This window comes from Olea europaea, chromosome 15, assembly GCF_002742605.1.
Source record: "Olea europaea var. sylvestris chromosome 15, O_europaea_v1, whole genome shotgun sequence".
Classification (NCBI taxonomy): domain Eukaryota; kingdom Viridiplantae; phylum Streptophyta; class Magnoliopsida; order Lamiales; family Oleaceae; genus Olea; species Olea europaea.
Window position 1 is genome coordinate 9,833,961 of NC_036251.1, and position 26,435 is coordinate 9,860,395.

A 26,435-nucleotide genomic window follows, 5' to 3' on the forward strand; every position below is an offset into this window, starting at 1 on the left:
TGCAAAGTTCTAAACAAGATTTTACTAAGAACCTTGCTACCAGACTCCAATAAGAATTTGCCGCTTATTATTTTCCCTAATGAGGAGTAAGGAGCTTGTTGGCAATGTTCTTAGGTGTTCGAACTTTATAATGTAAATAATTGATATTTATGAAGTTTCTTTTTAATGACTTTGCTATTGTGATTGGGACATGTTTGAAAATAACATTGTTGAACTTAAGAAGAAATTGATTATGTTAATACATATGAAAAAAATAGCTTTCAATTAATTAAATTGATGCGTATAAGGCGTTTGACAAAAGGAAAAAAAGTCACACTGTCATTTTGAACAGTTAATTAGATGCATACGTATGTATTTTTAAAAATTTGAAAATGCAAATTTAAACATTGTTTCATGCTAATACATAAAAGATAGTTTTGAATTAATTAGATTGATAAATGCAATGTGTTTGTTCAAGGACAAAATGTGAATGTCATTTAAAAAAAAAAAAATCACATTATCTCATTGGAGTAATTAACTAGACGTATATGAGTTTTTTTTTTTTTTTTTTTTTTTTTTTAAAATTTTAAAAAAAAAAAAAAAATCACATTATCTCATTGGAGTAATTAACTAGACGTATATGAGTTTTTTTTTTTTTTTTTTTTTAAAATTTTAAAAAAAAAAAAAAAATCACATTATCTCATTGGAGTAATTAACTAGACGTATATGAGTTTTTTTTTTTTTTTTTTTTTAAAATTTTAAAAAAAAAAAAAAAATCACATTATCTCATTGGAGTAATTAACTAGACGTATATGAGTTTTTTTTTTTTTTTTTTTTTAAAATTTTAAAAAAAAAAAAAAAATCACATTATCTCATTGGAGTAATTAACTAGACGTATATGAGTTTTTTTTTTTTTTTTTTTTTAAAATTTTAAAAAAAAAAAAAAAATCACATTATCTCATTGGAGTAATTAACTAGACGTATATGAGTTTTTTTTTTTTTTTTTTTTTTTTTGTGAAATTTGAACATACAAATTCAAGCTTTGTTTTATATTAATACATATGAAAAGGAAACTTTGAATTAATTAGATTGATGCATGCAAGGTGTTTGCTCAATGAGAATGTGGAAAAGTGTCACTTTTTTTATTTTCTGTCAATTTTTTTGAATCTATGTAACTTTTTTATAATTTGTCCCACTTTTTTAAATTCGTCATATTTTTTAAACTTCTATCATTTTTTTAAGTAATTGTCAATTTTTTTTTTTAGTATTTGTCACTATTTTCAGTTGCTTTCTTGAAATATCTATTACTTTTTTTAGTGACAAAATTCACCTTTTAATAAAAATGAGATCGTATGTCATTTTTTTAATATAAAAGTGATACTAATATTTTAAAATGACATTGTGTCACTTTTTTTTACAATTTTTATAAAAAAACTGACAATGTGTCACTTTTTAATTTTAGACAGTATTTTTTACTTTCAAAAAACTTATCATATGATTTTTCAAAAGATCTCTCATTTTAAGAATATTTTTGTAAGTTGCCCTTTATAGGTGGCCTACAGTGGCAGAGTAATTTTAGAAGGGGAAATTGTAGTAACGGTTTCTAATCTTTTCAATTTTTACAGACTTTATTTTAATCTTTAATTTATATCAACAAAGATTTCTAACATTTCAAAAGTATGTATTTGGAGAACCGTTGGTTGACCAAGAAAACAAACTTTAACCAATTTTGACCAAATTAATAAGGATAAAATAGTAACTTTAGAATTACAACATTAAATAAAAGAAAAAGCAAAAAATTTAGGGGAAAAAAAACTAAAAAATTAAAAAAGGGATTGTCTTATTCAAACCCCAACCCCTTATCCCAACCTTCATCCCCATCCCATTTTTCACTGCCTACACCATAGCTACCCATCACGATCAGCACTGTAAATCGCCGTGGTGACCACCACCACGATGCCCTTATTTTTCTCGTTTTTCTCTCAATCAATTTTTGATTATTTTGAGTTTTATTTTTCCATCAAATTCTTCAATTACAACGGTGGAAGAAACTGCAAATTCCTCATTTGCAGGGTTGGCCCTGATATTTTAGGGGCCCTTATGCCAAATTCAAATATGGGGCCCCTATATATGTGTGTGTGTGTGTATTCAAAATTACAAAAATAATAATTTAAAACTTTCAAATGTCTAAATTAAATTTACTCTTCTAAATTTTTTATAGAAAGTCAACAGTTATACTATTATAATTAATCTGTTTTAGAATCTCTTTTTCAATAAATACCATGGCCAATTCATTCAATCTTTCTCGTGATATTGTTGATCAAAAATAGGATTTTATCAACTTCAACTTTGAGAATCTCCTCTCGACTGATGCAACCGTAACTATATAATCAATAATATTCTATAACAATCCACATATTTAAAAAACAGTCCATCATTTTTATGTAGTTCAACACTTAAATCGCCTTTCTAGTCTCTTCTGGTAAACTATTTCTCACAATTTGTAGCTCAAAAAATAACTTTGATCCATCAATGTTAGAATCCATGTCATGTTTCAAAAATTCTTCAAGCTTATCACACCAACACTTCAAACAGCCATCATCTCCATTTTGCAATTTTTTTTAAATCAAACAAAAACCCAAAAGTATTTTCATATTTTTGAAATTGTTCAAATCTTAACTTAATCGAAGAAAGAGCTTGATCAACTATATATAAGAAATAATCAACTCTAAAGTATTCTTCAGCTGAATGTGTTATCTCATCATTAACATTTTCATCAAAGTGCTTCTTTTTCTGAATAATACGCTTTTCATTAAATGTAGGTTCAACTTCCATTTGATCAACAATTTCTTTAGTAGTAATTTTGTCAAACTCACATTCAATTTCACTATATGTTTCAAAAAATGAAATAAGTGCTTCCATGTGACTAATAGCAGCATCAATAGACATATATTCACTTTGGAACATTTTGCTTACTTTATTAATAGAAGGCATTATATTGTACCAAATAACCATGTCAAATAAGAAATCAAAATCCATAATGTCAGAAAATAAGCTTTGAGCATCTCTATATGTCTTAGGATCATCACATGTTTCCACCAAGTGTTTTAAAGCGGCTTTTATTTCTAGTTCATGAAACTTTTTACTTTTACACTTTCGACTTGACTTTCAATTTCCCAACGTGTTTGTAATAGTAGCTTAAGTGATAGACCTTTCAAATTGTCTTGAAAAATATTTCTTCACTCTGTGGAAGATGAAAACAATACACACACACACACACATGAATTTACCATAGCATAAAGTGCAAGATTAAGGCTATGACAACCACATGGTGTGTAAAATGCACTTGGATTTGCTTCTAGTACTCTGTTTTGTAAAATGCCCTTGGATTTAGCCTTCATGCTTTCTATTCATATTATCTTCACTTTGAACCTTCTCATTTTCAAATTCTTCACCAACCAAATCTTTCATCAGACGTTCTCTTTTATTATTGATATTACTACCATAAAACTTGTCTATAGCTCCTACTTGAGATTGAATAAATTCTTCAGTTTTTTTTCTTTTTTCTTTTTTCTTTTTTCATTTCTAGACAAATACTTTCTTGTAGACATATTAAAACAATACATAAAACAAAATCAATACAAGATTAAACTTTAAATTAGTTGAGGAACAATAAAACCATGTGAAAGATTTCACTTAGAGGAACGATAAGAACTCCATTCATTTCCATGCCATTTTTGTCGAGTGCTCTACGAGCATCAAATCATTGTTGATTGCAATTAAAGCAATGTTGAATAATGTTGATTGTGATTAAAACACAAGATTAATTATGAGTAGAGAAGTTAAAGATAATAGCCTATGTAATCTATCATATATTTGAAAATAAGGAAGAAATAAACCTACAAGGCAATGGTGATAAGAAAATTGAAGACCCGTTTGCTAAATTGTATCTTCAAAAGTTTTATTTGAAGAGAGAATCAATTTTATGTTGGATTTAAAAAAATAATGGTAACTGACTATTGGAGTGGAATTTGAAGATACAAAAAAGACTTTTTGTTTGGTTAAGAAAAAGAAAGGAAACATTTAGAAGATAAATGGTCAAATTAGTTATAGAGATAGAAAGTTATGGTTGTTATATATTTATGTAATAAATAAATGTAAGTATAAGTTTTATGTCATTTATATATTTTTTTAAAATTTTGTATTTTTATTAATTCCTTGTGTTTGTATATGACAATTCTATTTTAAATAATTTCACTAATACTCCCTCCATCCTAATTATATACGCCGACTTTTCTTTTTCTTTTGCCCCAAATATATAGACATATTTCCTAATTTAGAATATTTTATTTTGTTCTTTTACCAACATACGCTTATTTAATTTTTCCTACTTCATATGCCAACTTCTTAAAATAATCCAAATACACACATTCCTACTTCTTGGAAACATGGAACAACTCTCATTTCTTTTTCTTCAAATTAAATTATTTAAATTCTTTACTAATTCCAACAATAATTGACTACTACTCATACTGAAAAATAAATAAGGATAAACTTGGAATGATCTTGTCAAAAATTATTTTTCCAATAATATTAAATAAGATTTTTTAATTCGTGTGAAAAACGAAACAAGCCTATATAATTGGAACGGAGGAAGTATAATTTTCATTTTTCTTCAACTAGCCAATTTATCTTACAGAATTCGGGTCATCGTCAATACGAGGCCTTAAACGATCGCCTACCCTGCCTAGTCAGGGCATTGTGCAATGGAATTTTTGTCTTGATAAACTTTTGGATTTAACAGAAATTGGAATACGAAAGAAAAGAATGAATATGAGCCTCAATTCACAGCAGAAGTTCAGGCATCAACAATGAAGGAAAATGTTCAAGGAAAGGGAAGACCAAATTTGAGAATTAGGGGAAAAATCAAAGAAATGGAAAGTGAAATTGATTATTTGCGTGAAGAATTAGAATTGATGGATTTAGAAATTGGGGGAGATGGTACTGAGTTGTTGAGTGCAAATGAATTGAACCAGAAATGTGAGGATTTTGTATGCTGAAGAATAAATTTCGTCTAGTTGGATTTTGGATGAGAAGTTTTACTTTCGATTTTAGAGAAATCTGTAGGCGACGGAGAGTGGTGGTGGTTGTGATGGTGGTTGATTTCTAGCTTGGTTTAGTTGGGAGTGGGGAGTGGAATGGCTTGGTGACGGCAGTGAACAATGATTTCTATTTTATTTATTTTTCATTAAAAGGAGAAATATTGGATTGGCAAAATACCCCGCTTAAAATGATCAAAATATTCCATTTTTTTATATTTTTTAGGTCAACTAACAGTCAAATGGATCCATCCACGTTGGACTCCAAGTGCATATTTTTAAAAGGTTATAAACTCTTGTTGGCATAAATTGAAGAGTGAATTGCCCAAATGGTCACTGAACTTTGCAAAAGGTTTTCAATGGATCACTGAACTTTAAAAATCACCTAAATAGTCATTGAACTTTGCAAAAGGTTTTCCAGAAGTCATTGAACTTTAAAAATCACCTAAATGGTCACTGAACTTTGCAAAAGGTTTCCCAGAAGTCACTGAACTTTCCAACCCCTAAACCACTTTAGAGCCCCATTTATGGACCACCAAAATTCACCCTCCAGCCACCGAATTGACATACCACTTTGAAGCCCTCGTTTTCCTCTTCGTAACCCATCGAAGCTCCATTCATAACACCAACTGATGTGGTCAGAAATCCAAGCCAAAATGGGCAGTCTGGAACAACAAAAAATGAAGATTCCAGCCATTTTTCGTGCTTGGTCAACCCATTTTAGCTTGAATTTTTGACCAAATTGGTTGGTGTTATGATCGGAACTTGGGTGTGTTGTAAAGAGGAAAACGAGGGCTTTAAGGTGGTATGTCGGTCCGGTGGCCAAGGTGGCCGGAGGGTGGAGTTTTGGTGGTCCAAAACTGGTGACTCGTTCACTTCCGGCCATTTTTGTGCTTGGTTAGCCCATTTTGGCTTGAATTTTCGGCCAAATCGGTTGGCATTATGGCTGGAACTTAAGTGGGTTGCGAAGAGGGAAGTGAGGGCTTCAAGGTGGTCGGAGGGTGGATCTTGGTGGTTCGTAAGTGGTGGTTCTAAGGGAGGTACTTTTAATTTTGATCCAGTCAAAGGTTCAAAATTTCACTTTGACTTTGAAAATCTTGAATATTATCCAATTGACCTCTTGTATGGTAAAAGACAAAGATGCCCTTAAATGTATTATACAATTACAAAATAATGTATTGTTAAAAAGACTTTACTACCATTTTAGTTAATAATTGAAAACCAAATACTTCCCCACTTATAAAACTTCAAAACGAGCTTCCAACACAGAAAAACTCTCATCTTTTATCTGCTTAAACCTCAAAATCTCAAAATACTTTCAAACACTGAAACTGGAAATTTTTTTTCATATCAATTACTTCAAATCGGTAAGTATATCTACGCATGTTTAATTTCGTTTTCGATAAATTAGTATACGTTTGAATAGAGAAATTTTATTTCGACATAGTAATAGTTAGTATAAAATTTTTTTAATAGAAGAACCTATCAAAAAAAAATTGAACAGATCTATAATTTTTTTCTTTAGGATCGTAGAAGAAAAAAATTCATACACAAAACAGCCAAACAGTCGGCAATTTAATAGCCGACTGTTTGGCTGTTTAACAACCGGCAGTTAACAGTCAGCTGTTGGCTATTAAATAACCAAACAGTCAATTTTTGTGCTTCTATTTCCACAAAAATTGATTGTTAAAGCTGTTAATTAATTAATTAGTTTTTGTTGGCACTGATTTTTTTTTTTACAATTAATAAATGAAGTTGATTAAATAAATAAACATATGAATTTTTTTGTTGTAAGTTATTAAAAAAATTCCATTTCCTCATGCAGATATGATAATCTCCGTCTGTTATTTTGGTGATTTCAAATTAAATGAAAATAATCGGTGGGAATGGAGATGGACGAGTGATATAGGTGGTTGTATTGCAATTCCCATAACAGAGAGTACATCATAGAAGTGTACCACGATTTGCAAAATAAGCTGAAGTTGATCAATCTCAATACGATATGCAATTGAGATATCTATTCAACGATTATGGGGATTTATCCATTTCGATTCCACCGACATTCGTTACTAATGATGTTGAATTGAATTATCTATTAGAATTGAATAAAATGCATCGGACTCCGACTGTTCTTGATATGACTTTAGTTAAGAAGGATGTTATCGAAGGTGAACGCGAAGATTCAGATAGGGCTGATAATAATGACCGATGTTTTTGGGAGATAGTGGAGATAGTTCCTGCGGATGATATAGTTATTCCTGAGACAGTTTTTCCTAATCTTGATGGCACTGTTACGCACAGAATTTCATCGACAGTTGAAGACAATGAGAATATAAATAAGTTTACTAATGAGAATTTGATTGCTTTATCCCGATAGAGACATGAGCCGGGTGGGAGCTCACAGGTTGGAACAAGTGGACCGTCCTCCAATTCTTCGCGTGTAGCTCTCGATGATGAGGACTTGTATGTCGAGCAACTGTTTGAAACCAAGAAAGATTTGCAGGAAGCTGTGCATCGACTGTCATTAAAATATAACTTTGAATTCAAGGTAAAGAAATCAAACAAGTTATTGTTGACAGTTGCTTGCGTCGAAAACAATTGCAATTGGCGCTTGAGAGCAACTAAGATGGACATGAATGAGTGCTTCGTAATTCGCAAGTATTCACGGGAATATACTTGCTAAGTGGGAATTTTTCGAAACGATTACAGGCAAACTCGAGCATAGTTTATTGGTCGATAGATAATGCACAAATATCAGGACTCACGGACGATCTACAGACCTTCAGACATCATTAACGACGTCCGTCGAGAGTATGGAGTGGTCATGAGCTACCAGAAAGCCTGAAATGCCAAAGAATGTGCGTTGGAGGATTTAATGGGATGGTTGAGGAGAGCTATGCTAAATTGGCCAGGTATTACCATAACATGGGGAAATCCTGGCACGACATTTTTTATTGAGACGGGGGGCGATAATTGTTTTAAGTATTTCTTCATGGCTCTTGGACAATGTATTCGGGGTTTTCGAAATGCAATGCGATCTGTAATTCTAATTGATCGTACAACTTTGAAAGCTAAATATCAAGGCAAATTAATTATTGCTACATGTCAAGACGCCAACATCTAAATTTACCATATTGCATTCGGCATAGTCGACAACGAGAATGATCTGTCCATGCGTTAGTTCTTTTCTAAACTGAGGGAAGTGATTAGGGAAGTCGAAGACCTTGCCTTTATAACCGATCGGGGACAGTCTATAATAAACGGTATCGCTGAAATTTTTTCCGAGGCACATTACTGGTATTGCATGTACCATATACAAGGTGATTTGAAGACTAGGTATCGAGGTAAAGGCATCGTTTCATTGTTCAGGAGAGTAGTCGAAACTTACAGTGCTGAAGAGTGTAATAAGTTCATGTTCGAGATAGGAAGTAAATCATTACCGACGTTGGAATATCTGATGAACATGGGGATCGAACATTGAGCGCGGTCATACTTTTCAGGACGTCGATATAACATGATGATGTCGAATAACGCGGAATCTCTCAATGCATTGTTTAAGAAGGATCGAGAGTTACCAATTCTCGCAATGATTGAGAACATTCGTAACAAGTTTCAACAGTGGTTTCATGACCAACATGCGGCATCACAGAGTTGCACTAGCGTGTTGACCCCAGCTCATGAGGAGAATCTCTTTAAGGAGGCAGATGTTGCGAGGAAGTTGAATGTGGAAGCACTAGATGAGTTTCGTTTCTCCGTGCAATGTGCACGTAATACGGCATATATGGTGGACTTGACTGATAATAGATGCACTCGTACGAGATTTCAGTTGGAGAGTTTTTCATGTGAGCATGCAGTTGCGGTGACCATGTATCGAGGCTTTGTAGCGAGAACGTTATGCTCTTTGTATTATACGACTGAGTTTTGTAGAACAGCATATGCTGAGACTATTTCCTCTGTCGAATGAAGCCGAGTGAGAAGTTCCCGAGCACATTCTCCCGTTTTATAATTTGTTGCCACTAGCAGTTGAACTGCGTGGTCCTGGACGTCCAAATACATCTAGAATACCATCTACCGGAGAGTTTCCTCGACCACGTAGTTGTAGCAAGTGCAGAGCTATAGGGCATATTCGACAATTTTGTCCCAGTCAAATTTCCCTAAATGACAATTAGACATGTACGTTAAATGAATAATATTTTTGTTTACTTTACACTGTTCAATATTTGTTCTTCATAAATGTTCAATGTTCAATATTTATTCTTGATAAATGGTATTTATAATGATTCATATGAAAAAAAGTTCCATACTCGGCATATGTGTAAAATAACAAAAAATCAACTTACAAAAAAATAATTAAATTTCCAATGTAAATGTTATATACATTGAACACAAATTTACAATTATTTTATAATCACAAAAAATAATTAAATTTACAATACGAATGTTACAAATATTTAATACAAATTTACGGTCACCATTAAATTCGAACAAATCACAAGCTAGCTTCTTTCTCCAGTTCTGTATCCACAATTGGTTGATTCCATCAACCTTATGTCCTATCCTTAAAAATTCAACGTACTTAATGGCAAATATGCAACAGTCGCCGCTACAATTGAACAAGAATGGATCAGTTTAGTACTGTGTAGCTAAAAACTAAATCTGAAAGATGAAAACAACAAAGTTCAAACGCTTACCTTATGGACTGTCACGCTGTTGTCATGTTCCGAACAATCCGCAATCTATCATGTACAGTCAACCTCGCTAGTCTGGCCATCATAGGAACAATAACAGCTACGGACTCCAGGTTTTGCTCCAACTGGCCTTGTGTCAAACATGAATGACCTGGGTTGTACACATATATAGTCGTGTCAGCAAAAACGATCTCCAGCGTAATATAGTGCCTATTGATGCACGCTGGAATGTACATATGTGTACAACCCTCCCATGATTTTTCCCCGACACTCGGCGACATTCCTATGACCCACTCGAGCATATATTTTGGCACAGTGTACTCGTTACTCATAAGTTGGAGCGACTGATACTCTATGGTAACGGCACGCAGGAACTCGGTGTTTAATATGACTCGACCATGGACGTCAAATGATTTTGGATGTCTTTGAGGTCGATCTCGCAGCAAGTCTATGGCCAAGTCGATGTGCTGCATCAGGAAACACCAAAAAATTATAAGTTATTCATTTAATAAACACAAAGTGACGTATACATAAAAAACATGAAATGAATAGTTCACTTACATTGTTGGCGAGTCAAGCTCCAGAAGTGGTGATATCATGGAACCACTTGTATGCGTCCGAGACCGTCCGATTACCTATCGTGCAGCTAACTCTGAAAAAACAAGGAATGTTAAAATAAGTATAGACGAGTTAGAGTATAGTGTTTTATTAAAATCATACAATACTTACCCGAGGATAATTCTCTTTCACTCCGTCTCGAACGTTTTCCACTTGGCGTTGTCCACCTCCCTGAATAAGTTCGGGTGTGTCCCATCGATGAACGTCCTCATCTTGGCCTCAGCTGTGAAGGAGGAAACAACATACTGTGACGGCACTCTCAACCTTTTGCCGACCACCTGCTTCGTCTCATCAACAGCATGTCTCTTACCCTTAATCAAGACGGGCGTCCTCTCGACCTCCGGGGCCACCTCCTCCGCCCCTCCCATCGGAGCCACCCCCTCTTCTATCCCCATCGGGGCCACCCCCTCCACCTCCATAGACAACCACAATAATTCTAATATCTCATCACGCCAAAAATATGGGTGACCCTCTCTCCATCACCATCTCTGCCACCCTCTCGATCATCATCTCCGCCATTCCCTCTGTCCCCCCATCGCCTACCGGCTAAATCTCCTCTAAGTGCCGCTACCGTATCTTGAAGGTCGACAATGCAAGACCGTAGCATTCCAACATCATGGGATAGATCGTCAACCCTCCCTATCAACTCTCATCCCATATTGTCGACCCTTCTTGTTAGATAGTCAACCTTCCCTGTCAGATCGTAGACCTTCACTGTCAACTCTCGTCCCAGATCATCGACCCTCTCCGTCAACTCTCGTCGTAGCGCGCCGACCTCCTCCGCTATAAATCTTGTCAGACGGGCATACAAATCATCACTGTATGTCGGAGATACACGGGGGAGGTGTATGGACGAGGGAGAAAGAGATATCCTCGGCGGTGGCGATGCCAATGGTGGTGATGATGCCCTTGACGGAGGTGATGCCAATGGCGACGACGATGCTCTTCGACGGAGGTGATGCCAATGGTGGCGATGATACCCTCGACGGAGGTGATCATCGATCAGCTGGACCGCCCTCCTACATAAATAACATTAAAAATTATTCAATAAATTTATACGTCAACGATATTCAATAAATTATATTTAATTCACATACCCAATCTCGATCCAAACTCGGATCAGACATCTCCTTGTCTTAGGTGCGCAGAACGCCTAAATCCAGCACAAGACCCCGAGCCTCCTCTTCCATCGACAACGTCAACTCATGTATGACTTCAAGCTGACATATTCACATTTCAATTAGTTAACGATCATGTAAACAGATTTTAAACTACGTATAATATAAATTACAAATGCACAATACTTACATTAGGATCGTCGAGGAGGGCCGATAATTGTTTCTCAGTAGGACATTCGTCCGCTCGCGATGATCTCCAATGATGCATCTGAGGGCATCATGTCTACCCTCACTTCGTAAAGCGAGCCCCAGTACAGGGACTATCTCATACACCCAAATCTGCAACACATACACTTATTATGCATAAATGCAATATACTAAAACTTTAACTTTAATTATATTAAACATTTACCTGCACCGCTAAGGGCAATCCATATATTTCGTATTTACGCATTGACCCCCTGGGCCTTGAGTGTGATTTGGTGAAGACATGTACGGTGTCTTTGTAGAATCTTTGGCCCCATGGATAGTTGTTGAACACATCGATGTCGTCAACAACTTGCAAATGAAAAATATCGATGACAGTCTTCTTGTGATGACACCTCATCACACTCTCGAGGATGTAAACCAACCCAAACTTCAATCTATCTAGCATCTGGTCGCACCCCCTGGTCGCGACCGTCAACTCGGGTAGAAGCACTTACCCATGTCCCTGGAAGTACGTCTCGTACAGCCTATTGCTTCTCTCATCGTCGCCCGTAATCCTCAGTCCAGTGATCAAGCTAAACTCATACATCGAGAAACTGACGACCTTGCCCCTGATATCGAAGTGGAGGGAATCGTCGTCGATTGGCCTCAGAAGCCGACATAGAAGTGCATCGATGATCTGTCTTGAGCACTGCACCTCTCGTATCTGGTACAGTGGCCACAAGAATGACTGTCGTAGCATATCTCCGTGATGATCATCGACCAGCTTCAATACAACAGTAAAACTCTTAAAACTACTGTTCCAAATAGTTTTCCCCGCCATCCGTCTCAACTTTCCATCTAAATGATACTCCGTCTTGCAAAAATTCAAATGTTAGAACATTGAATAAGAGATGATAAAATAACGCATAATCTCAAAAAATCAATGAGAACCGAATTCTTGATAATAACAAAGTAAATTAAATACAAATGTAAAAAATAAATAATTAAATTAAAATACAAATTAATAAGATTTTCAGCAAAAGGAAATTATTATTATTAAAAAAAAATTAAAAATTAAAGATTAAATATATTTTCAAAAAAATTAAACTATATAAATATTATTTAAATAAATTTTAAAAAATTAAATAAATAAATAACATAATTATTATTTAATCAAATGAAAATTATAAAGAAAATTAATCTTGTTTATTACATTTGGAAAATTTATTTACAAAAAAAATTAAAATTCAATAAATAACATGAAAAATAAATTGCTACGTTCAGATAATATTCAATTATTAAATTATATAAATAAAAGACAATTAAAAAAATAAATAAATAACATAATTATTAATTAATTAATTATAAAATATATTTAAAAATTTAACAAATTAAATATATATATATATTTTTAAAAAAAAATTAAATGTTAATAGTCTTTGGGTCGAAACAGTAGGCCCAAGACTGTTAACAGTCCGGCCCAAAGACTGTTTAGTCTGTTAACAGTTTTTGGCCGACTGTTAACAGTCTTGCCCAACTATTAATAGTCGGCCCAAGACTGTTAAACCCGACTGTTAACAGTAGGGTTTAACTGTTAATAGTTAACGTCGTTCATAGAGCTTTTCTTTGTCAAAAATCGCCATTTTAGACAATGAGAGGTCCAAAAAATTCACATTTTCCACCCAAACACCACACAATCAAACTACTCATACTAGTATTAAACCGAATAAATGTAAAAAAAAAATTCACTTGATTATATAACAATAAAAATTACAATTTTGTGCGAGAAAACTAACCAAAATGGTTTCGCCCGGTGGTAGATAGTGGTCGTTGATCCAAGTCGCACGTCGGTTGGCCGGTGGTTGATCGAAAAATGTGGCAATTCGGGCGTCGATTTTCTTTGAATTTCATAGTCGGCTTCCAAAACAGTTTGTCAAGGGTAAAATCGCCCTTTTGTGTCTAAAGTTATTTTTTTAACTTTTTTTTATTTTTTTTAATTGACTTAATGGGTCAAAGACCAATGTTAAAATTTGTTACAGTACAAGAGTCATTTCTGTGTATTTCCTCGTTCTAAGGTGGCTTAGGGGTTGGAAAATTCAGTGACTTCTGAAATTTTTTTTTGCAAAATTCAGTAACCATTTAGGTGATTTTTAAATTTCAGTGATTTCTGGAAAACTTTTTGCAAAGTTCAGTGACCATTTAAGTGATTTTTAAAATTCAGTGACCTCTTGAAAACTTTTTGTAAAGTTCAGTAATTATTTGAACAATTCACTCTAAATTGAAAGTTAAGATAAAATCTGCAAAAATTGAAAAGGGTGAGGACCACTACTGCAATTTTTCCTATTTTAGAATGATGATTAATCTACGAATCGAAGATGAATTGGTAACGTTAGAGATGTGACAAATTGAGAGTTACGGAAGAATTTGTGGAAATGTATATAAGAATCGGTGCTTGTGGAACACTTTTATGAACTAAGGAAATAATTGCTCATGATCTTTGATAAAAATGACATGGCATTATGGATTCTTTAAAAATGTAATTACAATGATGCTACGTCTTCTAGGACTACTCCACCAGTCGGATAATCATCTCAAATTTTAGGACATTTTGACTACTAGCAACTGCTAGACAGTGTTGAAACTTAAAGCTTGCCTCCTCAAAAGGCATATTTTTTCAACGAATAGAGCTCTTGCAATTACGCGATCTGCCAAAAAGCTCGGTTTGATTACAACTTTACAAATGACTTCAATGTTTCGACAATTTTTGACATCAAATATGTCAAACGTGTACAATTGGGGATGCATGTTGGCTGCTGCTTCTTTCGTGAGGATTGTCATGAATTGAAGAGGCAAATAGTGTATATTATTGACATGGGAAATGGAGCTTTTGCATAGTGAGTGCTCTCATTCAGTCATCCATTTGACTATGGTTGGGAAGTGGGACGAGTCAGCTCGCCCGTTGGGAGCTCTCACAAGTGAATCGCTATTCGAACTGTGCTTGCAACTTGCTTGAGATGCGAGCCACTAAGCAGCTGGCACCAATTCCCACCCCTGCATTCGACTATAGTGGAACTACTATTCAAGTTGTGTCAATGTCAATCAAGAGGTCAAATACTAACATGGACTCGCACACATTTATGAGTAATCATGAATTTCACTCATTTCAAACACAATCCAATCCAAGCTGTGCAATTTACAAGTGTAAACAAACACAAACCACACTAAGTTCTTTCAGAACATATACACATAAATATAGAAAGATTTCAATCTCTCTCTCTCTCTCTCTCTCTCTCTCTCACACACACACACACACACACACACCAGGGGCTTTCTTAAGTACAATGGCATTTTATGCCGATTCCCGTGTGATCAATAACATATTTGAATCGTGGCAACTCCACTCTCAACACATCTTACCAGCAAAGTTTCTTCTTCTGTGTAAAAAGAGAGAACCGAATACATATTAGCAAATGACTTTAAAAGATCAGTTAACATACATCCACATGCATATGCACGCAAAAGTAAGCATATATAGTGTTGAAGATTCGTTGTTCAAAATCAATATTAACGTGTATGGAACGAAAAATGGGAGTTAGGCTAAAAATTGGGCCCAAGTTACTACCAAGCGACCGCATGGTTATCTTGGTCATGCGGTCGCATGGCCATATACCGTTGCCAAAGGGCCTCGGTGGGTTTGAACCATGCGACCGCATGGTACAATCTTTTAGTCATTGGAAGCCGTTTTCTACCTTTGAAAATTGAAATTTGGTGACTTTTGGCTTATAGTTTTGTACTATTTCGTGAATGTGGTGTATGCCTATATATATTGGATCCTTGTTGAAAGTAAATACAATTACAAAAACATCAAGATTCCATATTATTTCCAAAATCAAAGATCAAAGTCTTTTAAAGGCCATATTCAATATTCATTCTTTGTGTTCTTCAAGTTTTCTAGAATTTGCACTTGTACTTTGGTGTTTAAATCCTTGTAATGCTTGTTATAATCCTACAAACCATTTGCTAACAACCTTCGAAACATCTCAAATTCATAGGAGAAGGGGGCCAATATTGTTTGAGGACAACGATATTGTGTTCAAGTCATTCGTTGATACAAGTTCGTGATTATCTTGTTGTTGGTATTGCCGGTTCGTGATTCGTGATTTTTATTCCAACCCAGTGAAATTTTTTACAACAATCCCAAACAATAGTTTCTGCAATGGAAAGCGAGACAATGATGGCGACAATCAAACTCATGAATCAAGACTTGATGCGGTTAGATCGGTTCGATGGAACGAACTACACTCGATGAAAAGACACATTGAAGTCTTTTCTCATTGCACTAAAGATCTACATCCTAGATCTGGAATTGGTACCACTATCGGAACCAACAAATGGAGAAATCGAAGCGGTGAGGAATGGAAGACAAAAGCACCAAGAAGATGAGTTGATATGCCGCGGTCACATTCTCAACGCATTAGCGGATCGTTTGTATGACCTATATACAAATACAAATTCGACAAAGAAATTTTGGAATGTGCTAAAAAATAAGTACAGAGCAAAAGAAGAATGTACAAAGAAATTTTTAATTTTTAAATACTTCGATTTTAAATTTTTAGAGAATATTCCCATTCTTATCTAAATACATGAAATGCAAGTAATTGTCAATAAGTTGAAAGCGGCAAAAATTGAAATACTGGAGACCTTTCAAGTGGGGACTATAATTGCCAAATTTCCCAAAACTTGGAAAGGACACCGGAAGAAGATAATGCATAGTTTTAAATATTATTCTTTGGAACTACTGCAAAAACATCTTCGAATTGAAGAAGAGTCGAGAATGCGTAATAAAAGTGGTTCTCATGAGGGCACTTCCAAAGCAAATGCTGTAAAAAAATTCGAACCGCCAACAAAATCTAACAAAAGCAAACATTCGAAAAACCTTAATAAGTTCAAAAAGAAGACCAAAGGAAGATACTTTGTTTGTAGGAAATCTGGACACTACGCAAAAGATTGTAGATACCGGAAACACAACTCCAATGTTAAAGTGAATTCCATCCAACAAGACAAGATTGTAGCCACCGTGAGCGAAATAAATGCAATTAAAGGAAAGGTTCCCGACTGGTGGTATGATACTTGTGCCAAGGTGCATCTATCATATGACAATTTTTTGTTCAAAACATACAACGAAGTGAATGGAGACCAAGAGATCCAAATGGATAATGAGGTGCGGTCCAAAGTAATTAGAAAAGGAAGTGCAGAAATTATCTTCACTTCCGGGAAAAATGTTACTAACACAAATGTACTACATGTTTCGGATATGAATAGGAATTTAGTGAGTGGAAATCTTTTGAGAAAACTAGGCATTAAAAGTGTCTTTGAGTCCGGTAAACTTGTATTATTACTTAACGAAAAATTTGTTAAAAATGGCTATTCATGTGAAGGAATAGTCAAACTTTGTATTATTGACAATGAAATAAATAAAGTCGAGTTTGCTTATATGATTGATTTATTTTCTTTATGACATGCTAGATTAGGTTACATGGGTAAAAGTACCATGAAACACATAGAAATTGCGACTTAATTTCATATGATAAAAATGATGCCGTTAAATGCAAAACATGTGTAGAAGCAAAAATAGTTAAAAAGCTTTATCAAAGCGTTAAAAGGACTTTTAGCATATTAGAATTAATTCATTCCGATGTATGTGAATTGAATGGCATGCTAACAAGAGGTGAAAATAGATATTTTATAACATTTATTGATGATTACTCAAGATATACTTATGTTTATTTGATGAAACATAAACATGAGGCCTTTGATTTGTTTAAGACTTATAAGAATGAAGTTGAAAATCACTTAAATAAGAAAATAAAAATCTTAAGAAGTGATAGAGATGGTGAATACCTTTCTAGTGAATTTAATTTATATTGTGAACAACATAGCATAATTCACTTATGTTCTGCACCTAGGACACCCGAACAAAACGGTTTGACTGAAAGGAAGAATAGAATCTTAGTTGAAATGATTAATGTCATGCTTATATATGCTAAGTTGCCGTTTAATTTATGGGGTGAAACTTTATTAAGTGCATGTAGGATACTTAATAGGATTCCTTCTAAACATACAAAGGTTTCTCCATATGAATTGTGAAAAGGAAGAAAATCGAACATTAGATACTTCAAAATGTGGGGGTGTCTTGCTTATTGCAAGAACATAAATCCTAATAGGACCAAATTGGGTCCAAGAGGCATTAAATGTATTTTTGTTGGATATGCTAATAATAATAGGAAATCCTATAGATTGCTAAATTTGGAGACCAATGTGATTATCGAATCAAGTGATGTAGAGTTCTTTGAAAATTTATTATCATCGGATAATGAATTGAATGGAAATATTGAAAACATCCCTAGCTCAAGTGGAACACGTGATGAAATGTCTTCTAAAGATATTGATGAGTCTAGTGAACCACGAAGAAGTAAGAGAACTCGAGTTGAGAAGTCATTAGGACGGGATAAAATTGATTCTCAACTTATCTCCTTTTACTTAGTAGAAGGAAATAAGTTGAATATTGTAAGAACAATTCCTTTTGTTCTACAAGTGAAAACCGACCCTAGAACATATAAAGAAGCTATGAGTTCTTGTGATAACATTTTTTGGAAAGATACAATTAAAGATGAAATGGATTCGATAATATCTAATAAAACTTGAGAGAACTTGTCGATCTACCACTAGGATCCAAATCTATTGGATGTAAATGGGTATTTAGGAGGAAATATAATGTTGATGGCTCTCTAAATACTTTCAAGGCTAGATTAGTAGCTAAAGGATATCGACAAGAGGAAGGAATCGACTATTTTGACACTTATGCATCGGTAGCTAGAATAACCTCAATTAAGATATTATTCGCATTGGCCTCTATATATGACTTGCATGTTCATCAAATGGATGTCAAGACGACATTCTTAAATGGAGATCTTGATGAGGAGGTCTATATGGAGCAACCCGAAGGGTTCGTTCTACCTGAAAATGAACATAAGGTATGCAAGTTAGTAAAATCTTTATATAGTTTGAAGCAGGCACCTAAGAAATGGCATGTGAAGTTTGACTTAGCTATAACATCATTCGGATTTAAACATAATAGCGTAGATAGATATTTATATTCTAAAGTGTATGATGATTATGTGATATTTATATGTTTATATGTTGGCGACATGTTGATTATGAGTAATCACATTGACGGTATAGAAGAAACAAAGAGATTTCTATCTTCCACATTAAAAATGAAGGATCTTGGTCAAGTGGATACCATTTTAGGTATCAAAGTCACAAAGACTAGTAGGGATTATCACCTAAGTCAATCGCATTATATTGAGAATGTGATAAACAAGTTCAAACACTTGAACATAAAAGAACATAGTACCCCAATTGACCCAAGTTCAAAACCTGTAAAAAATGATGGAAAAGTGATTGCTCAATTGGAATATGCTAGTACTATAGAAAGTCTTATGTATGCAGTTCAATGCACAATACCGGACATAGCCTATGCCATAAGTAAACTTAGCAGGTTTACTAACAATTCGAGTAATAATCATTGAAAGGCCATTGGAAGAGTTTTTGGATGCTTAAAAAAAATCAAGAAACTGGGCATGTAATATACTAAATTCTCAGCGGTATTGGAAGGATTTATCGACGCTAGTTGGATATCTAGCGCGGGTGAGAGGAAATCCACTTCGGGTTGGGTGTTCACTCTTAGAGGATGTGTTGTCTCTTGAAAATCAAAGAAACAAACATGCATAACACACTCGATCATGAAATCTGAATTTGTAGCCCTATCGGATACCGAGAAAGAGATTGAGTGGCTGAAGGATATCCTTTATGAGATACCTTTGGGATCGATGAATATTTCTTCAATACCTATCATGTATGATAATTAAGCCATATTAGCAAAAGCATATAATGAGGTATACAATGGAAAGTCTAGACACATGAATCTTAGACATGACTATATAAGGAAATTAATCATGGATAGAATAATTTGGCGGATCCTTGACTAAACCTCTAAACAGAGATTTAGTAGCATCTACTTCGAGTAGGATAAGGTTGAAACTCCTTAACTAAAAAGGTTCACCAATGACAACAATCCTATTTGTCATTACTCAAAAGGTAATTTACTGGTTCAAAGGGTAACAACAAGTCATTCGATATGTGGATAATTGCAGCGTTATTGAAATCCGCAATAATCCTATCATAATTAAAATAATGCTGGATGTTATTGAAATGAGGGATGAGCTTTAAGCTCTTAATGAAGTTCAGTGCTAAAACACAAGTACCTCTAAAAGTAACAAATGTAATGAAAGAATTTCATCTAAACAATCTTCAAGGTGATGCCGCCTAAATAGAAAGTTGGAGTTTCTCTCTTAAAAGATTGTTGAAAAGGATGAGCGCAAGGCCATAAAAGCGCTAAGCGAGTTATGAGAAACTTGAGAACACGTGGTACTGGTGTGTGTGTTCTTACCGGTATTGTCATATGGAATAACTGGTTCAAAGCTTACACGCTACCTTTGATTCCGACTATACTTTGTTTGAATTACACTATGGTTAGATTCAAATCGAAAGATATCTAATCTTTATGCATAAGTATCGTATACTATGAATATGAAACTTGTTAATTTTGAACAAGTGGGGGATTGTTGAAAATTTGTTGTTCAAAATCAACAATTAACGTGTATGGAATGAAAAAAGGGAGTTACGCTAAAAATTGGGCCCAAGTTACTACCAAGCGACTGCATGGTTATCTTGGCCATGCGACTGAGGCCAAAGGGCATCGGTGGTTTTGAACCATGTGACCGCATGGATTTGTACCATGCGGTCACATGGTACAATCTTTTGACCGTTGGAAGCCGTTTTCTACCGTTGAAAATTTTAATTTAGTGACTTTTGACTTATAGGTTTGTACCATTTCGTGAATGTGGTGTATGCCTATATATATTGGATCTTGTTGAAGACAAAAACAATCACAAAAACATCAAGGTTCCATACTACTTCCAAAATCAAATATCAAAGTCTTTTAAAGGCCATATTCAATATTCATCCCTTGTGTTCTTCAAGTTTTCTAGAATTTGCACTTGTGCTTTGGTGCTTAAATCCTTGCAAGGCTTGTTATAATTCTGCAAACCATTTGCCAACAACCTTCAAAGCATATCAAATTCATATGAGAAGGGGCAAATATTGTTTGAGAACAACGATATCGTGTTCAAGTCATTCGTTGATTCAAGTTCGTGATTATCTTGTTATTGATATTGCCGGTTCGTGTTTCGTGATTTTTATTCCAACCCGGTGAAATTTTTTACAACATATAGAAGGCAGATATATATAAGAGAATTGAAACGTGTGTGTGAGAGTTGAGACGGGTATCATAATTTATGAATTAATTCACTCACCTGAAACTTGGCTTCTTCTTGACCATCTATATAAGCGAGCAGTTCCTCTTGCCTCATCAGAGCCTCGTGCAGAGCCTACTCAATAAACCCCAAAAATCATCACTTAAAACTGCCTTCACAAAGATGTTGTGCAGGTCATCTTATTCGTACTAAATAAAATGGCCAGGCGATGGCAACAAGGACAAGGTGTGAGAAAGCAAACGAAGATTTAGTTGAACATGTGAAGTTAAACGCATGTACATATATGCACAATAACAGTAACATATATCTTATTTCTTATTTTTATAAACATATTTGGGTAAGTTACTTTGAGAATGCTTGCCTGTTCTTAGAACGAACTTAAGTAAACTTTCTATAATAGCAGGTTTTGTTAGTCAAAACAAGAATGTTCCTTTCTCTTACATTTTAAGTAAAAAAAAGTACTGATTTTGAAATTAATTCTTACCCTTACTTCAAAAAAAGTATCTCGTTCCCAATCTTGAACAACAAAAAAATTATTTATTTAAAAATCTACTTATAAATAAGTACACTTACAAGTAAACTTTTTAAACTTAGCCAAAAATGCAAGTAATGCATTTATTTTATTAGTTTCTTTTAGTGGATCCAACAATAGCCAGACCAGTTAGGTGCTGCCATCTGCTGATCTTCATATAGTGGGAGAGCCTAAAACATGTATAACTAATACCACAAGTGATGAGGAAAAAATTGTACTAAAGAATCTGCCATTATACGGCGTTCTCTTGGTTGAAAACAGAATATATGCCACACTTACATACCTTTTTGGTTGCAATTAAGTCTACTTCAAGGGCATCTACTCGATAAACAGCAGCATTCAGCAGTTCTTCTTTTTCATGGGGCATTTCCAATGGCTTTTCTTGAAAAGTATTCACCTTTGCTTCAAGTTCACCCAGCTTTTTCAAGACAGAAGATAGAAGTTCCACCTCGGCCAATTCTGGAGGCGGTGAAGGGGGTCGAAATTCTTCTTTAGGGATCAAGCCAGATGCCGACTCCTGAATGTTTTCCTCAGGATATGATGATGCATTGGGAAGTTTCTTGGTGATACGGCATGACATTGAACGGAAGAACACAAGAAGGGTCGAGAAGAATGCCATGATAACTGCCAAAAGTCGAGCATGAAGTCTTTTTCGCGCCTCTTGAGAATTGGGTGGAAGAAGCATATCTGAGTTAAAATTTTTGGGAACATATAAACAGAATGAAATAGGTTAAGATTTAACAACAAAACAGATAAACACAGAAAAAGGGATAGCATCAATAAATCATTCCAGGTCATGATCCCGAGTCATACTGATATGGCAGACAGGTAAAAAACTAATTCAAAAGTCATCTAAAATTACAGAACATGCAAGTGAACAGATAAAATGAAAGGAAAATTCAACATGCAGTTCTAAGCAGATAAGAGAGAACAAGAGTTTGTCTTCCCATTGCCATGATCAATGCCAAACTAGGCAAGTTGTAAGAGTTTTCAAGAGAGAATAATATAATTAGATGCAAAAACTGAATCAATATGGTGAAGCATCACTTTGCAGATCATATGAAACAATGATGTAGGCTGATTCAGATATTATGTGTGGAGACAGCTACAAAAGTAGAACTTCTAATGTAACTAACCTTTAGAAATATAAGGTTTTGGAAGCAGTGCCTGCTTCTTCCAGCCAGAATCAACAACCTTGTCAACCATAGGAACATACTCATCATATCCTGATAAGTTACCAACTAAGCTAGTGTTTCCAATAGCTTTAGCCTGAGAAACAAATACTTGAAATAATCAGTAGAGGAACGCTGATCCTCCATATTAATATTTGTGAAGGATTGAGAGAGTGTCAACACTTTTCTGTGCTGAACATTTAACACTGTATATGGTGAAGGTATCCCTTTCTCAAGTAAGGAAAATTGGATTTATAGGAAAATTTATTCCCTACAAGATACAGTGTGTTTAGTTATATTTCATGAAGAATTTGTACCTTATATCAGAAATAAAATCATCGTCAGTATTAACAATAATTATCAAACAACTAATGAACTCTTGAATAATGGCACTGGACTTAATTTTCAGTAGCAAGAGATTGCACTACCCTACCTATAAAAATTTGATCTCAATATGAATTCCATGAAACTGTACACCTTTTGAAGGGTATATATAGATGCTTTTAAACTAATCAAAGAGATGATATCAAGCAATGATAATTTTGCACTCACATTGCAATTAAGCAAATACTAGCTGACCTAAAAGCACCAAATTAAACATTTGCACAAGCTACCATTAGACTTAACACTAAACAAAGGAGGTTTCAATTAAACTCGTACAAAATATTATTTTCAACTGCAGATAATTAAAATTTCTAATCTTGAAGTTCGGAGGCTTAACCCTACCTCCTCACGAACAGGAGTCAACCGAAGGTGTGAGTAACTCCTAATAGCATTTGGTGAAGCAATATCTTCAGCTTCAGAACCAGATTCAGCAGTTGAGGTGTCACTGCCTTTTACCTGCTTCAACAACCAAATAAAAAACAAAATCTCACATAAAACTGAAATATTGTGGAGTAGTTGTGCCTAATCATATGTATAAAAGACACAGTCCATACTATTGAGTAGTGGTTTTTAGCATAAACTATCTCTCCTTCGCTGTTAAGAATTTTAACGACCTGCCTGGCACGTCGTGCTTCGCCATCAAGGACCATCTGCAACATGATTTCAAGTCTTTCGTTCTTTTTAACACGAACAAAATTATAACAAATCAATGTAGATCAATTTAATAGTTCCCACTAGTAAGGACCTTTAGTATCTCTGGATTTTTCCATGGCCCTTTATCTGACCGAAGGCAACCCCCTTGGTCTACACAAGTACACGTTCCACCCAAGAATTCTGGTAACTCACTGCACAAACCCACAAAATTTACTTTAGAATCTCCAAATAAATTTCAATGGTCATCGCAAGTTGCAACAATCCTTTCCACTATTTTGCACCTGGCATCTATTATTTCAAGCAACTTGTTCTGGTATTTGTTTCCAAGAACCTGTAAGATATTCCAAAAAAAAGGTAGACCTATTAGTTAAAAGTCAGCCATTCCAAGTGAGAAAAATAATGCTTCCAGATGGAAAAAGGAAGAAATAGCAACATACATGGATCTTGGTGGTGGTCCTAGGATCAAGAAAACTCTTTACAGTACTCCACAGTAGCCTAAAGCCTGGACCAGCATTGATGATAAACATTTGATGAAGTGTCTACAACATTTGGAGGGCACAATATATTACTACCAAGACTACACAAAACCTAATAGCTCCGATCAAGTAAAAGTTTGAAACGTTACTTCAGGATAATTATCGCCATCAATCTTCTGAAGTTGTGTAATGAGTTCCCGTGCACCCTTAGTAAAGTTTTTCAAGCCCTGAAGTGAACAAAAAAATAAAAATAAAAAAATGCATAACTAAATAAAACATAATCTTCACTCTGATTGACATAAGATGTATGTGCCACAAATGGGAAAATTAAATAAATGAAGTTGAGCAGCATATAACATACCACACCATGAACATCCAAAATTGTTGTGCTTGAATCAATGTGCCTTTTGGCAGCAATTGTACAAGCTGGGAACTTAACAACAAAACTTCTCTCAAACTCTTTCACGTGGTATTTAACATAACGGTCAATGGTGGTAACTTGCATAAGTTTGTTAGGGTCAACTTTCCCTAGTCTTTCAATGTACACAGGCCTTCCCTCTTTATCGACTCCATGATAACCATGGGGGTAATACTTCAAAACTTCATTCATCTCTTGGAAGTGAAAATCCTGGTGGAAAAAGGGAATTTATAAAAGAAACGTGACTAAAGCTAAAATTGGAAGAGTGAAGATTACCAACTAAAGATAATCAGGTGGTCTTGCCCAAGTTAAACATTGGAAAATTTTTAGCTTTTACCTCCGCAATGGTGTCAGTACCAAAATCTTTCCTCCATTGGATCATATCAGCCCACATCCGTTTTGCTTTTTCAATATCAAATTTCCTTGCTTTCAAAAACCTGCAAGAAATACTTCTAAAAAAGTCTAAATAGTTGCTGACTCAGAAGAGAAATAAAAATACTGAATCAGAGCATCTCTTGTATCACAGAGATAACAACCATGCTTGTATGCTTTATCATATACTGATACGATGATAATTTTAACCATTCATGTGAGTAAGTTTCCCTTCTAACCTTCCAACTATGTACAAAAATGTTTACAATAAACAGGAAAGTAACTTATCCGGAAAGACTAAATACAACCCTTCAAACCTTAACCACCTAGTACAATATAAGAAAAAATGCAAAGTGATGCTGCTCAATCATAAAATGTCCCACTAAAGGAGGAAGGGATGTCTGGTTACCTCCACAGTAATGAGGGTAAATATCAGGACATCTATATGATAATCCAGGATGCATTTTATATCTCCATCCATACACGCGAGCATTTAACTAAAAGTAGCAAAATTGTTGTATAATAACCTCAACATCATATGATAATCATCAAATTTGTCTGGCAGCAACTCATCCAACATCAAGGCTCGCCGAAATGCCTTAACAGCTTGCAGCTCCTCAGCATCCCGGATATCCTCAATTGAAACAGAGCTACCACGAACATCGCTCTTTCTTCTACTGCTCTTCTTCTTCTTGAGAGAATGCTTGAACTTTGAAGATGCATTCAATGCTTTCTTTTTTAAGGAACCAATTCTCGACCTTCTTTCATCCTCAGAATTTTCAAAATCAGATTTTCTTTCTCTCCTCTCATCATTGCCAGATGACCCCTCAAAGCCTGTTCCATGCAAAAAGTACAAATGTAATAAAAACCATTTTAAGAGAAGAAATACAGCATGATTCGTGTGATACTCCTGCTTGCCTCAGCATTAACTAATTTTTTACGCTTGAGATGATCTAATAGTAAAATTTCCACTATATATAACCAGTTAGCTCCAGTTATCAGAGAAGTCCAATATTGGGTGCCAACTGAAGCTTTTAATCTATGTAATTGGCTTGGTAAAAGAAACATTTTTTTCACATAATTTAAACATGTTCCGAAATACAGGATTAACGGTTAGGAATCTCCATTAAACGCTTTCTTCGAGTCTTTGTACTTATAATTAAACTCCATTAAATGCTTTCTTCGAGTTTTTGTACTTATAATAAAAAAAAGCCACATCTCATGCGTGTGTTGTGTCAACCCAGATGTCAACCTTGAGGGCACTGTAGCAACACTCTTAAACTTATATTTAGTCCCCGTTTGGCCCCTATTTGGTTGGTGTGGGGGGGGGGGGGGGAG

General features: G+C 34.7%; 1 protein-coding gene across 6 annotated transcripts in view; it reads right to left on the bottom strand.

Moving 5' to 3' along the window:
* Positions 1 to 14,801: 14,801 nt before the first annotated feature.
* The window catches only part of LOC111410077 (phosphatidylinositol/phosphatidylcholine transfer protein SFH8-like), a 13,350-nt gene continuing 1,716 nt past the window's right edge, over positions 14,802 to 26,435 (bottom strand). Inside the window, exons 3-15 of one of the 6 annotated variants that reach the window (XM_023040251.1) lie at positions 25,625 to 25,931; positions 25,063 to 25,177; positions 24,669 to 24,935; positions 24,457 to 24,534; positions 24,269 to 24,370; positions 24,113 to 24,162; positions 23,923 to 24,022; positions 23,732 to 23,827; positions 23,520 to 23,636; positions 22,758 to 22,890; positions 21,905 to 22,308; positions 21,129 to 21,203; positions 14,802 to 15,125 (exon numbers count right to left, since the gene is read on the bottom strand). In XM_023040251.1, coding sequence (XP_022896019.1) covers positions 15,105 to 15,125; positions 21,129 to 21,203; positions 21,905 to 22,308; positions 22,758 to 22,890; positions 23,520 to 23,636; positions 23,732 to 23,827; positions 23,923 to 24,022; positions 24,113 to 24,162; positions 24,269 to 24,370; positions 24,457 to 24,534; positions 24,669 to 24,935; positions 25,063 to 25,177; positions 25,625 to 25,931 — 1,865 coding nt within the window. In that variant the 3' untranslated portion in view covers positions 14,802 to 15,104. Of the gene's footprint in view, positions 15,126 to 18,621; positions 18,709 to 21,128; positions 21,204 to 21,904; positions 22,309 to 22,757; positions 22,891 to 23,519; positions 23,637 to 23,731; positions 23,828 to 23,922; positions 24,023 to 24,112; positions 24,163 to 24,268; positions 24,371 to 24,456; positions 24,535 to 24,668; positions 24,936 to 25,062; positions 25,178 to 25,624; positions 25,932 to 26,435 lie in introns of those variants that run through there. The other 5 variants (XM_023040252.1, XM_023040248.1, XM_023040247.1 and 2 more) reach the window with 5 other exon arrangements.